General features: G+C 48.7%; 1 protein-coding gene across 1 annotated transcript in view; it reads right to left on the minus strand.

Moving 5' to 3' along the window:
- LOC135222982 (actin-related protein 2/3 complex subunit 1A-like) overlaps nucleotides 1-15,499 on the minus strand; it is a 174,884-nt gene that overhangs the window by 87,214 nt on the left and 72,171 nt on the right. The window contains exon 6 of the mRNA XM_064261485.1: nucleotides 6,743-6,860. Within this exon, the coding sequence (XP_064117555.1) occupies nucleotides 6,743-6,860 (118 nt within the window). The remainder of the gene's footprint in view (nucleotides 1-6,742; nucleotides 6,861-15,499) is intronic.

A 15,499-nucleotide genomic window follows, 5' to 3' on the forward strand; every position in this document is an offset into this window, starting at 1 on the left:
TTGCCGTCTGGTGGGCTAGGCAGGAGATGGCTCTACCTTTAGACTGGTACAGTCTCCCGAAAGCCAGGTCACCTTAGACACTGTGAGGGACCACAGGTCTAGCCAGGAGACTGCTTGGAATGCCACCATGGCGGTCAATTCCAAGGCGAGTGCCTCTTGCTGCGAGAACCATAGGTTCTCCGACAGAAGCTGCTGCAGAGACACCCCCGGAGTTAGCCTAGCTAGCTCCGGGTTAAACTGTTTGGGCGGCATAGGGTCCTCCGATGGCACGTAGAATCTCCTCTGTCGCAGTAGAGGCGGGGGAAGTGGCTTGGATGACCTGCCAGACCATAGCGAACCCACCTGTCCAGAGACCAGAGCGTCCATCTGGCCCAGCACCGAGTCAGCCAGAGCAGATCGCGGCAGACCTGCCGTCTTCCTGGGTTCCTTCTTAGGACCCCAGAACGACTGAGCATGGACGTAAGCTCAGAAGGTGGGAGCGGCGATCCTTCCCCGAGGTCGTTGTGCTAATGAATCAGTGCAATAACCTCAGAAAACGACCTCTGGATCTCGGGAGTGACTGCGTCCTTTGGAGTCGGACCCTCAAGTCCCTCCAGCAAGAGCGCCTCCCGAGACCCTCCTCCTTCAGAAGGAGGAACCGCAACAGACCCCTCCCGGTCTCCTCCGGCCACTTGCACATACGATCTGGTCGGTCCTAAGAACGTGCCAGGCTCGTATGGCATCATGGTGGGACCATGAGGAGCGTGCTACCCACGATCACTCCAGTTCGCCTCGCTCTTCCCAGTGTACCCCGCGGAAGTTGAAGGTATCGGAGAGGAAGACCCGACGCTCCCCTCTCGCCGTGTGCTTGGGGGGCTGCAGGTGACAGCCAAGCTGCGGTGGCGATCGAGCTGCAGGCCTGATCGCGCGGCTCTCCGGGGGAGAGCGGCTGGACCGAGAACAGCAGCTCCAGTCCCGAGTGTCAAGAGCTGCTGCTGGTCCCCCTACCCGCCCGGTCCCGGTGGGAGCGGCGGTCAGGGGACCGGCAGAGTCCGCTGTCGCGGTGGGAGAGGGGCCTGTCCTCACGGCGGGTCGTGCTGCTGGAACCGGCTGAAGCAGGTTCCTTGCCTCAGCCCACGGCCGGTCTGGGACCGTCGCGTCAACCCTGGGTACCAGCGGATCGCCATGAGAGCGATCGCTGGTCTGGTGGGAGTCACCTGAGCGACTCTCACCAGTCTTCCACTCCGTGCCTAGGTCCTGGTGCCGAGCGAACTCGGAAGCCAGAGCCTTGGCTGCACAGTCACACGCGGGCGACCGCACACCCGGTGCCTCTCGCCAACGAGAGGCCGAGACGGAACCTGATGTAGCGGCAAGAGCCCCTAGCACCAGGTGAGGAGGTACCGGTGTTAGCCGGTACCCCTCTGGTCCCCGTCTTCTTCTTCCTTGCGGAAGGAGACGGGCCCCAGTCCCAAAGGAGCGGGTGGATCAACGGAAGACCCCCCCGTCACACTGGAGTGAGACGGGCCCTTAGAAGTTCACGAAGGAGACTTCTTAGGGGGGGAGGAGGCGGACTTCTTCCTCGGCTGTGAAGCCTTGGAAGTCGAAGGGGAAGAGGCAGCAGCAGACGACCACGAAGAAGACGATGAAGACGACAACGACACCTTCCTCCTCTTCTTCGTCAGCTTCCTCAGGACAGTCGTCAGGTCCTCCATCCAGGACGGAGCCGGGGCAGTTGCCGAAGCAACACGGCCCAGCTGCACCTGTCCGCCTGCGACTGGAGCAGCAACACCACGGGCAGGAACGACGTCGGCAGGGGTTGGTCCAGGGACGGCAGGAGGCGGGGCAGCGGCCAGCGACTTCCTAGATACTGGCGGCAGGTCCAGGGACGAGCTCTTGGGGCACCGGAAGTTGGGGGCTGAGGCGAGCGCAGCGAACCCGGGCAGCGGTGTCACGACCCTCCTCGGAATACCTGGTAGCAGCGCCTGGACAGCAGCTGAAGGTGTTACCATGGTTACGTGCTGTGTGTAAACTAGATGAGGAGGGGCAGCATACTCCGGGGTCGAGACGGTGGTGGTAGTGGTGGTTATCGGACCGTGAGTTACCGGTGCAGAGCCACTCACCAGGCGATGCAACAGCCCCCGAACACTCGGTGTCCCCTGGAGACCCAGTGAGAACCAAACCTGACCGAGATCGTCACCCGCGGCAGGCACACCTGAGGCGGCAAAGGTCGGGTTAGTAGGGGGGGTTCCCCTCGCGGGGGGGGGGGGGGGAGAGAGAGAGAGAGAGAAGCGAGAGAGAGAGAGAGAGAGAGAGAGAGAGACAAGTCCCACCCTGAGCAAACAGAAGACCCCGAGTAGAACTGAATGTCGGGGTATCTCGCCTTCTCCTCTACGCTCGATGGATCGGGCGAAGAGAAGGAGCGAGAAACCCCCCCCCCCCCCCCCCCCCCCCCCCACCCCCCCCCGCCCCCCCCCCCCCCCCCCCCCCGAAGGGGAAGGAGCCATACGTGGGAGCTGAGACGGAGGAAGGAAAGAAGACAATGTGTCTGTGACCAGGGGAGTAGCCGGAGAACTTTCCGATGACTCCCTGGCAGGCTTACGTCGTTTCCTCCTCCCCTCATATCGCGCCCACTGCTCCTCCGACCACAAACAACAAATATCACAAGGCTCGTTGCGAGAGCATTCGCGCCCCCCGACACCGAGCACATAATTCTTGAGGACCAACCTCAATAAAGGAGCGGAAGGCCCCACACTTACAGCCCTCTACACCAGGGCACAGTCTGCGGCTCATGGGGGGGTGTGGGGAACTCTCCAGCTTACGAGAATCCATAATTAAATGAAAATTACAAAAGTCACAAGTACTTACTGGATTTTCACACAAATACACTAGAAAGAGAAGGCAAACCAAAGGTTTGAAGTTACGAAGCATGCGACGATGGCGGGCAGAGAGAAGTGGAAAACACGTCTGTCACCCAGCACGGCCGAAAGCAAAGTGATTCTTCGCCTCCCAGTCAGCGCACCTGTCGGACAAGCAGTTACCTACCGAACTCCCTTGTTCGAAGCTTATGACCGGTTCCAGCTGCCGCAAGTTACATTCCTATTGTTAAAGGACCGATGGTTTTGTATTACGTATCGGAACAAATCGAAACTGGTAACTCCTGGGAGATTGCAGGGCAGTCCCGAGTTGCAGTTCAATTAAGAAGGTACTATTCGTCTCGGTCACAACCTGTAGAGTTAACTATGGTGTGCCTACACCTCGGACAATTCAACTGATAACAGAAGCATGTCGCGAGGGCAATATACATAGTATATTTGTAGGTTCCTGTACATAGACCTCCATCCTAAATTCTCTTCCATTCGAGGAACAAGAATAAGGACTGGAAGCCGACACCCTTCATTCTCTAATGAAGAGAGCGAAGAAGTTTTCCCAAAGGAAGACTTCTATGGTGAACAGGATACCAAAGACGAAAGTTCAAGCCGAACTGGATGTTCACACCCGTTCTTCTCTATCCCGGGGTTGGTCGCCTACTGAGGAGACGTCAGGTCGATCCAGGCTGAGCCCCTCCCGAGATATTCTTCCTTCAGCAGCAGTACTTCTCTCGAATGCTTGAGATTCCAGGAATTCGAGCATTCGGCGAGATTCCCAATTATCGTAGTAACAATATATCTGGGATTCTCGTCTCGCCCACTCTGGACCGTGGTTTTGCCCAAGTGTTTGCAGATCGTAGAAGACCAGAACACTTGGAGAGTGCTAGAAATTCCGAAGAATTCTAAGCACTCGGTGAAACCCCCACAGAATTAGTCAGACGATCATCGGGTGGTGGTCCTCCCGATTCCCGTAGAAATCAAGGATAGGGCAAGATCCTTCCTCAACGACGGGGACTTACGTCTGGTAGGACCCGAAGGTCCCTTCAGGAACGCAATCCCCGACATGGAATCCTACGGAGAATGCTCTGCAGGATCCCTTCCCTTCCCTTTGCAGCCATAGGGAGAGAGGGAATGGGGGAGGAAGATTGGATACTCGCTCGCCTTCCCAGCAGAACTAGCAGTCGGAGAAGCGAGTACGGGCAGCTGCTGGTCAGAGTCTAGGAAAACGTTACCGTCTGGAGAAAACGTTTTCCCAAGGAGGGTTACGAACTCGTACAGTAGGCTAAATGTCTACCGCCACTGTGACCGTCGTCTGGGTGGGACTGAGCGAGCGCCTGAGAGGAGAGAGCCGATACCATCCTCCGACACATCCCAGTCCTCGTCGAGGCTGAAACCTCTCAAGAGGACTGAAGGGGGAGCCCCCCTGGTCTCTGTGTGCGTGGTCCAGCTGGACCATCATGTGAACGGCGGTGATAATCACTCTGCTGAGGAGGTAAGGAACAGGTGAGGGAGACCTGACGCTCCTACCCTGCCTACTAGCAGAACCAGTAAGCTAGGAGGACTGCAGGCGATCACCAACCAACAGTGGCGATCGAGCTGCAGGTCTGGACCAGCGGTCTTCTTACTGAGAAACGCTGGACCAAGGAACGGAGCGTCGGTCTCTTGTGTCAGGGGAGCTGTTACGAGAGCTCCTCCCCTGCCTACCAGCAGAACTGGTAGGCTGGTAGGACTGTAGGCGATCATCAACCAAGGTGATGATCGAGCTGCCGGTCTGGACCAGCGGTCTTCTTCCGGGGAAACGCTGGACCAAGAAAGGAGGATCAGTCTCTTCAAGAGAGCTGCTGGCGATCAGGCTGCACTGGTCAAGCGGCTAGACCGCGAGCAGTGGCGACGGTCCCGAGCGTCAGAAGAGCTGCTGCTGGTTCCCCTATCCGTCCGGTTGTGGTGGGGGAGAGTCCACTGTCGTGATGGGAGCGCGAGGAGCGCGCCCCTCACGATCACCTCGCTCTTCCTGTGGTGGCGATCGATCTGCAGGCCTGGTCGAGCGGCTGGAGCGACCATCGTCTGGGTGGGGTTGTCACTGAAAGAAAAGGATTAATTAAAAGAGGGTTGGATGGCCCGCCTCCACCGGTCTCTGCGTGCATGGACCCGCAGGAACGTCACGTCAACCCTGGGCACAGGACGATCGCTGCGAGAGCGATTGCCAGTCTGGCGAGAGTCACCTGAGCGACTCCTACCATCTTCCGCTCCGTGCCTGGGTCCTGACAATAGAAGCTAAGTCCACATTCTGGACCCTGTCTGCACGGTCACCCGTAGGTGACCGTACACTCGGTAACGCTCGCAAGCGGGTGGCTGAGATGGTTCCCGGAACCGGGAGAGGAGATACCAGCGGTGGCCGGTACCTCCATGGTTCCCGTCTGCTTCTTCCTTCCTTCCCCGAGGAAGGAGAGACAGGCCCCGTTCCATAAGGAACGGGAGGACCCGGGGAAGACCCACCTGTCTCACCGGAGCGAGACAGACCCTTAGAAGTCCCGTGACGAGACTTCTTTGGGGGGTTCGGGGGGGAGACCACCTTCTTTTACGGCAAAGCCTTAAAAGTTGAAGGGGGGGAGAGGCCTGCAGATATGATGATCTCGAAGAGGAGGATGACGACACTTGACGAGCTCTCTTCCTCTTCGGTTCCTTCTGCCAGACTTCTACCATGAGGAGTAGATAACCTCACAGGGCAGCGTGACAGCTTCGTCCAGTGACATAACTCCAGGGTAGTAGTGGTAATGAAAATTATTATCAGCAGGGGATCAGTACACACACTCGAGGATCGGTATACAACATGCTACGAGTCATAGGTACAGTTCCCAGGATAGGATAACCAATACGAAGAGCATCCAACCAATACTGCTGAAAACACAATCACCACTAGTCAGTAAAATAAGGAAAAAAATATTAAAGTAACGAGGATACTCCTCACACATCCAAGAGCGCCGCCCTCCGAAGTGAGAGGAGATCCCCCAACATCAGCACACCGTCCATCCTTCTACCTTCTTCCGATAGTAAGTGAAAGGAAGGAGAAGAGAAATTACCATAACAACAAAACACGGACAAACCTTTGAAGTTCCCTTGGTAATTCCCAGGCATAAGGGTAATTTCCGGATGAATACATATCCCGTTACAGGATCAATACCACTTATGTTAAATACATGTCTCATCCTCACGATAAATACATATCTCGTCCTCATGCAGGTCTGAGCCAGTGTTAAAGGGCGAAAGAATGTAAATATGTTGGCATACCTTAGTCGCCGGCTCTTAACACAAGTAGAGGGGCGGTTACAAAGGCTTTTACAAAAAGTGGGTTTGTATTAATTGAAAAACCAAGGACAAACCTTTGTTTAGTATTAATATCAAACGACCAGTCAGCCGGAGTTCACGAACACACGTCTTCATCAGAAGACGGCCGAAAGTAAGTGGTGTTTACATCCGGGCAGGCTAGCCTGCCCCACGGTAGTTACTGCCTAACCACCTACCTTGTTCAAAATTCAACAGCCATAATTCCAGCTACGCCGAAAGTATAGTAGTATTCCTATTGTTAAAGGACCGAAAGGTTTGTATTATGTATCGGAACAAACAAAAAGATTAATAAGCAAAAACAAATGCATAAAACCACTACCAACAGTCACACAGAACCCCACATCAACCCCAGCAATTAAAATACTGTCAAACTGTAATTCTAATTGGTAGTATAGAACTACCATGAATGGTAGTCATTACCACTTCCATGAAACACCAAGCTACATTTTTTTTTACCAAAAATTTTTAACTTCAATAGAAAAACCAAGATCAAGAACTCAAAATAAAATGGAGCTAGAATAACAAATACCTACTGGAATTCACAAACTAACCTCCTCCTGTTGAATTGGAGAACTCGGTCATGAGCTGGCCAAGAGGCATCTTGGCTCCCCAAGGAGTAGGGGTAGGTTTTGGTTCAATGTCCTTAATCCAGGCAGAAAAGATACGCACCTAAAAATTTTGGAGGAATTTCTCAGCATGTGAATTTAAAAATACTTAATACTAATTTCTTTAAATTATTCAGAATGTGTATATACTGCAGGTTACTTATTACTGTGCAATTTATCTGCCAAACTTCCAGGTTACAAAGTTGTACAGGTACACAATACTTTATCTGAAATTCTTAAAACTGAAAACATTTTGTGGAGAGTAAAACATCAATTCATAAGGTTGATAGTTTGGCCTGCTAACGGCCTACCTTAGTCATCTGGGTATGTGCTCAAGATTATTTTTTTTACTAAATCCCAAGATCTGACCTTCGAAAAACCCAAAATAAACAATAGGTATTAGTACAAATGCACACATAGTGTGTGTGTGTTCATGTTTTAAAAAAAATGTGCCGTATAAGCAATAAATCTTTGGAGAAAATTCATTCTATTCATCAAGTAGTAATTGGTAAAATACACACACTATTAAAAACCACGTAATGTATTCAAAACACACAAACATACATCTTTGTCAACTTCATTTGAGCAAAACGTTCTTTCTCAGACAGAATACTGCTAAAACCTGACTGGCTTCTGGTTACCATGAAAATCTGTTATCCAATGACTGCCTTCTACTTCTGTTCTATTTATAGGTAAGTTGTGACAGCCCTAAATTTGAACGTTATCATGATTGTGATTATTTGACTGCTGATGGCTAAAATTACTTAATAATTTGCTTTATATAATTATTTCTTCTTGAAAAATGATATTGTTATGATACAATAAAGTTTTGTACATACTTAACCGGCAGATATATACTTAGCTATAGTCTCCGACGTCCTGACAGAATTCAAAACTCGCTGCACACGCGACAGGTAGGTCAGGTGATCAGACCACTCCCGCCGCTGGGTGGCGGGACTAGGAACCATTCCTGTTTTCTAATCAGATTTTCTCTTCCACCTGTCTCCTGAGGGGAGGCTGGGCGGCCCCTATATCGTATATATCTGCTGGGTAAGTATGTACAAAACTTTATTGTATCATAACAATATCATTTCTGTACATGCAACTTCCCCAGCAGATATATACTTAGGTGATTGGCACCCTTGGAGGAGGGCAAGAGACAGCTACATATTAGACATACAATAAAAACAGGAAAACAACATATGTTGTAGGTATAAAGAAAAAAACCTTGGTTCCTACCTGAATGGGCAGAAGATTCATGGATACTGTCTATGAGTCTGCTTGCCTCAAGAGCTTCAGCGAGGAAGAGACCTGTGACTGATAGCCCTTCTGGATCTTGTCAATGGGGGCTGGCCCACTTACTTGACAGAGCCTTGTCTTGGATCGTGCCAATGGGGGCTGACCCACTTACATGGCAGAGCCTTAACCTGTATCGTATCAACGGGGGCTAACCCTCTTACATGACAGAGCTTTAGGTACCAAAAAACTACAAGGAGCACAACAACCAATCCCGACCACCTGACCACACTAACATGTTAGAACTAAGATTTGAAAGGGGTCCACTTCCAGTACCCTCTTCCAAACAACCTAAAAAACACATCGCAAACTGTTAAAATCCCTAACATAAACTAGACTAAATAGGATTGGCTTCAGCTCCCTGTCCCAGCAACGAATCCGCAGATACATACACTCCAAGAGAGAAACACTCATCATACGTAGCACGAATGTCTCTCAAATAATGAGATGCGAACACAGAATTACATCTCCAGTATGTAGATTCGACGAGCGTCTGGAGAGACAAGTTCTTGTGAAAAGCCAACGAGGTAGCGATGGCTCTCACCTCATGAGCTTTCACTCTTAGGAGCTTGAGGTGCTCATCTTCACAGGCTAAGTGGGCTTCTCTGATTACATCCTTAATGAAGAAAGTCTGAGCATTCTTAGAGATGGATCTTTCGGATCTCTAACCGAGCACCATAGACTTTCCTTGTTACCTCCCAGTTGTCTCTTCCTCTCGAGGTAGAGTTTGAGGATCCTGACTGGACACAGAGTCCTCTCTAGTTCTCTTCCTGCAAGTGAAGACAGTCCTTTAACCTCGAAGGTTCTAGGCCAAGGTTTCGAAGGGTTTTCGTTCTTAGCAAGGAAAAGGGGTTTGAAGGAACAGATTACTGAGTCCTTCCTGAACCCAACTGTGCCTTCCAAAGCTTGCAGTTCGCTTACCCTTTTGGGTGAGGCTAAAGCGAAGAGAAACAAAGACTTTCTGGTTAAGTCTCTGAAAGATGCTGTATGCGGAGGTTCAAATCTGCTAGACATTAAATATCTTAGAACCACATCCAGGTTCCAACTGGGTGGTCTAACAGTCTTGGTCTTCGAGGTTTCGAAAGACCTGATTAAATCGTGGAGGTCTTTGTCTTCTGCAATATTCAGGCCCTTATGCCTGAAGACCAAGGAAAGCATACTTCTATAGCCTTTAATTGTGGAGATGGCCAGGTTGCAATTTTCTCTCAAGTAAAGGAGGAAGTCGGCTATGTCTGTCACAGAGGTACTGGAAGAGGATACTTTATGAGCTCTGCTCCATCTTCGAAACACCTCCCACTTCGACTGGTAGACTCGTGCGGTAGAGGCTCTCCTTGCTCTTGCAATAGCCTTCGCAGCTCCGCGCGAAAAACCCCTCGCTCTGACAAGTCCTTCGATAGTCTGAAGGCAGTCACAAATTTTGAGCTGGCCAGAACGGGGCGATTAGAGTCAGTTTTGCTCCTTCTGCTGCAACAAACTTCCTCACTACTTCCCTTAGGATCTTGAAAGGGGGAAAAGCATATGCGTCTATTCCCGACCAGTCGAGAAGTGGACTGTCTACTGCTACCGCCCTTGGGTCTGAGATTGGAGAGCAGTAGTTTTCCAGCCTTGCGTTCCAATGAGTGGCAAACAGGTCCACGTTTGGTCTTCCCCAGAGGTTCCAAAGTCTGTTGCAGACCTCTGGATGCAGAGTCCATTCCGTGGGAAGGACTTGATCCTTCCTGCTCAGAAGATCGGCCCTCACATTCCTTTCTCCTTGGATGAACCTGGTTAGGAGAGTGATCTTTCGCTCCTTGGCCCATAGCAGCAATTCCCTTGCTTGCTCGTAGAGGGAGAAGGAGTGTGTTCCTCCCTGCTTCCTGATGTAAGCTAGGGCTGTGGTGTTGTCTGCGTTGACTTGCAACACCGATCCTGTGATCTGAGCATCGAAGTGCAGGAGTGCCAGATGAACCGCTGCCAACTCCTTAAGTTGATGTGCCAGGACACCTGTTCCCCTCTCCAGGTGCCCGACACTTCTCTCGCGCCTAGAGTCGCTCCCCAGCCCGACTCTGAGGCGTCTGAAAATAACACTAGGTGAGGGCTCGGTACTCAAAGAGAAACGCCTTCGTTGAGCCTGTGTGGGTTCAACCACCAACGGAGATTCTCCTTTATCTTCTCTGAGAGAAGAAAGGAGTCTGACAATTTTTGGGACTTCTGATCCCATTTCTCCTTCAGGTAAAATTGCAGGGGTCTTAGGTGAAGCCTCCCTAGAGAAATGAACTGTTCCATCGAGGAAAGGGTCCCCAGAAGACTCATCCAGTCCCTCGCGGAACATTGTTCTTTCTCTAGGAAAGCTGCTACATTTTGTAAGCAGCGATCTCGTCTTTCCTGTGACGGAAATACTTGAAAACCCAGAGAATCCATCAGAATCCCCAGATAGACAATGCTTTGCTGGGGAATCATCTGGGACTTCTTGAGGTTTACTAACAGTCCTAAGGACTGGGTCAGCCTCAAAGTCATAGTCAAGTCCTCCAGACAGCGATCTTTCGACTGGGCACGGTTAACCAGTCGTCCAGATACAATGAGATCCATACTCCCTTCAAATGTAGCCAATGTGCTACATTTTTCATTAGGCCTGTGAACACTTGCGGGGCCGTCGAAAGCCCGAAGCACAGAGCACAAAACTGGAATACCTTCCCTCTTACCATGAACCTCAGGTACAGTAGTACAGTGGACCCCCCGTATTCGCGTTCTCCAGATTCACGGATTTCTCTCGGGAACGTTTCCCTGCATTATTCGCGGAAAATTCGCGCATTCGCGGTATTTTTCTATGGTAAATATCCACAAATTCCTGGTTTTTTTGATGAATTTCATCATAAAATGCACTTTTTGTGATAAAACCATTAAAAAAACCATGTATGAAAATTTTTAGTGGGTTTTCCTTGAGTTTTAACTAACAAAATAGGCTGTTTTTAGCATTCTTATAGGGGTTCCAAACATTCGCGGGTTCTAACTATTCACAGGGGGGTCTGGTACGCATCCCCCGCGAATACGGGGGGACCACTGTACCTCGAGATACAAAAGGCTCAACTTATGAAAAACTCGAGATACGAAAGCTAACACGAAAAATTTTACTGCTCTACATACGAAAAGTTTTCAAGATACGAAAGGTTTCTGAAAGTCCGAGATTCGCCCCATAACAATTTTGAAACTCGCGCCGCACGCCGCCATCTTAGTTATAGTAGACTCGCCACATCCTCCTGCTTTCCCATTGGTTCCTGATGCTAGCCAAGCCATGAGATCCTTCTCTCTAATTGGACAGCATCCCTCCCATCATGCATCTTCTATATGTACGTGTTGGCGTGCCTTAGCTCGGCCACTCCGCACCCGAAACTTTACCGTACGCAATCGGCATTCGTTCGGTCCAACGATTTCGTTTAGTAACGTAAATTCATTAGTGATTTCATTGCAGTACATATTATCGTGTTGTGCGAAGACTGTATTGTATAACTTTACGTAAATTAACGTAGTCATGGGTCCCAAGAAAGTTGAAATTCACGGAAAGAAGCACATGCTGTCTTTGGAGACAAAGATGGAGACCATAAAGAAGTACGAAGCTGGTATGCGATTGAGTGTGATCGCAAAGGAATACGGCCGTAATCCGTCGACAATAGGCACCATCCTTAAACAGAAGGATGCCATCAAAGCAACTACACCGTCAAAGGGCATCACTATTTTGTCCAGCAAGAGGAGCCATGTGCACGACGAGATGGAACGGCTGCTCCTCGTCTGGATAAAAGACAAAGAAATCGCTGGCGATACAGTAACAGAGACGGCAATCACTCACAAGGCCAGTGCTATTTTCGGCGATTTGATTGCGCAGGCGGAAGACGATGGAGGGGAAGGGACTTCAACGCCAACCCCAGAGTTCAAGGCTTTGCATGGCTGTTTCGAGAAATTCCGTAAACGGACTGGCATCCATTCGGTGGTGCGTAAAGGGAGGCTGCCAGCTCGGACAAGAAAGCGGCCAAAGTATCTAACCCTTAAACGCCGGAGCGGTAAATAAAAAATTGTCTCCCATGTGCCGGAGGGGTTTCGGAGTGAGCGCATAAGCGGAAAAAATATTTTTTTCAAAAATTCACAACGCGCTCAGTTTTCAAGATTAAGAGTTCATTTTTGGCTCCTTTTTTTGTCAATGCCTGAAGTTTAGTATGCAACCATCAGAAATGAAAAAAATTATTATTATCATATATAAATAATGCGATATATGATAGCGCAAAAACGAAATTTCATATATAATTGTATTCAAATCGCGCTGTGCGCAAAATGGTTAAAGGTAACAAGTTACTTTTTTTTCGTTGTAATGTACACTAAATTGCGATCATTTTGGTATATAACACATTGTAAAACAATAAAAGCAACATAGAGAAAATATTATCACAAAATGATGCATGAATTCGTAACGCGCGGACGTAAAAAAATATTTTTTTTGTAAATTCACCATAATTCGAAATATTGTTATAGAGACTTAGAATTTGTTTTAAAGTGAAGATAAATGATGGAATATTATGATACTGTAAGAGTTTTAGCTTACAAATGCAGTTTTCGACCATTTCGGACGAGTTAAAGTCGACCAAATGTCGAATTTTTTTATAATTTTTTTTATATGCAAATATTTCAAAATTGAGAAATGCTACAACCTTCAAATATTTTTTGTTATATTGTGCATGTTTTTGTGCACATATTCATATATAAAACTCTATAAAAAGCCTAATATGAAAAGGCACAAATATTAGGAGAATGTGACCTACGCATTTCGGAGATTCGCTGCCGAGAATCGGCGCGCAGACGGAATAAAAGTTTTTTTTCTTAAATTCACCATAAATCTAAATATTGTTCTAGAGACTTGCAATTTGTTCTAAAGTGAAGATAAATGATTGAATATTACTAGACTGTTATGTAATTTGCTTACCCAAAAATACCAATATATATATATATATATATATATTTATATATACATTATGTATGTGTAGTATATATATATATATATATATATATATATATATATATATATATATATATATATATATATATATATATTATATATTTATTATATATATATATATATATATATATATATATATATATATATATATATTATATATATATATATATATATATATATATATATATATATATATATATATATAGATTTTTTTTTTATATAAAATATATATTACATTTTTTGATTCTGGTACCAATACATAAATAAAAGGAATGCAGGTGACACTTTTCTTTTCGCATACAATGAAATGTCTTATTATTATTTTATCATGCACAGATACGGATATATATAAACTTGTAATAAATATAAAAATAAATATAAAATAAATGCAGAATACTCACTCGTAATCCTGACTCTTCGTTCTATTCTTGTTTACTCCCTCCTCCATAGAAGAGTTTTGCATTTTTTTCCTCTCAACATGACGAGGTACAGGTGGAGGAGGGAGACGCGCGCCCTTACTGCTGATGGACCCGGCAGCCCCGTGCGCCCTCCGCTGTCGGTTTAGGGGGCACACTCCAATACGTGACCTTAGTGTGGTACTTACGGTCACAGTCCCCTATCCTGCAAAGAGCAACTTTGTAGAGACGACAGAAGAACCGGGTGTCTCTCCTTCTGCCATTCATATGGCACACCCGGCACTGTTTCTGCTTTCGCCCTTCTAAGGCCTCCAGTATGTGATCCCCTGGCTGCAGCCGACACACAGGGTCCACTACCCGACGAGAAGCGGTGATGGCGGGGCCGGCAGCAAGAGGGGCGTCGTCAGCAGGGGCGGCGGCAGCAGGGGTGGCGGCAGGTCGACCGAAGTTGGCCCTCCTATCTGCCCTTTCCGCTAGGGGCAGATCTGCAGCTCGGGGCAGGGGGTCAGTGATGGAAGGCCACTCATCGGGATAGAAGTTGATGAGGGCATTCCCGGCTACCTCTAGGAACTGTATGTGGGACAACCTCGGAAGATTGTCACCGCGGTACCCACAGTACAGTATGTAGGCATTTTGGAGGGCCAACTGAAGGATGTATTTGAGGAGCTTCTGGGTCCACCTTCTGGTTCTCCTGGCAAAGGGATAATACTGGATGAGCTGATCAAAGAGATCAACTCCTCCCATGTGCCTGTTGTAGTGCCCAATGACGGTAGGCCGCTCGATACGAAACTCCTCAAACACAACTCGGCCCTGTCGACGTGTCTTCTTCCGCTGTACGATCTCTTCTTGGATGGGTTCATGACTCGTCGTAATCATGGGGACGAGTCGGACACCCTTCCAACAGATGACGAAGACAGCGCCCTTCCGCCGCCACTCTGTCTCTCCTCTTGCCAGGTGTTGCGGATGACTAGCGTACCTCTTGAGGGAAATCGGGGCCCCACGCACCAACCGAAGGGTACCACTGACGTGCACACCTGCTTCATACAGTTCCTGGGCCAGGGATACCGAGTTATAATAATTATCCATAAACAGGTGATATCCCTGGTTACGGAAACGTCCCACAAGACTGAATACAGTGTCACGCAGCGTGGAGAAGACCCCGGAATAATACACTGAAAAGTCCACGACGTATCCAGTGTTGGACTCGGTAATAAAAAAAAAATTTCACTCCATATTTCTTTGTAAGGCATCATCCCCTCATCCAAAGAAAGGTTCTTTCCAGGAATCACGAGATTTCTACACCGATCACGAATGTATTCCAACACTGGGCGGATTAGGATGAGGCGATCACTGTTATTCCGGGGTATGGCCCTTCGGTTGAAGGCGTTGAAATACCTGTCCAACGCCAGGAAATTATCACGGGAAATAACGCCAGGCACATTGGGCATACATAAAAAATAATTCCGCCTCCAATATTGCCTGACGTCGGAAGCAGGTGTCATACCATAATAAATGTGGAGCCCCAAAAAATGCGCCATGTCAATGAGGTTGCAACCCCGCCAGTAATAAGACAAGGTCGTCCGTAGTTCATACCGGCAGTACCGAGCGTAGTCCACCGTCTCTTGTACCAGTTATTCCAGCAATTCCCGCGTAAGGAACAGCTGGATGAACCCCAAAGCAGTCAGGGGTACTGGTACGGTGAGCCCAGGGGTTGCCGTGAAGGGGTGCATGTTAGGAGGGGTGGGGTCCTCCGTCCACCCCTCGTCGCTCTCGGAGGACCGACCTTCACCTTGGCTGGCGCGACGAGCCGACCTTCTACGTGCCCGTGGGCGCGCACGGGTGCGGGCACGATTTCGCACACTACCCTCCCCCATTGGCCCATCACCCTCACTTAGGCCTTCGCTTTCAGTATCGTCATCCGCGATGAAACTAAGACCCCATATCCCCATCCTCCCCCTCCTCAGATTCCCCCTCATATGCACTGAAGCCACTGAATTCGAGCTCACTTTC

The sequence above is a fragment of the Macrobrachium nipponense genome, chromosome 20 (assembly GCF_015104395.2).
Source record: "Macrobrachium nipponense isolate FS-2020 chromosome 20, ASM1510439v2, whole genome shotgun sequence".
NCBI classification, from domain to species: Eukaryota; Metazoa; Arthropoda; class Malacostraca; order Decapoda; family Palaemonidae; genus Macrobrachium; species Macrobrachium nipponense.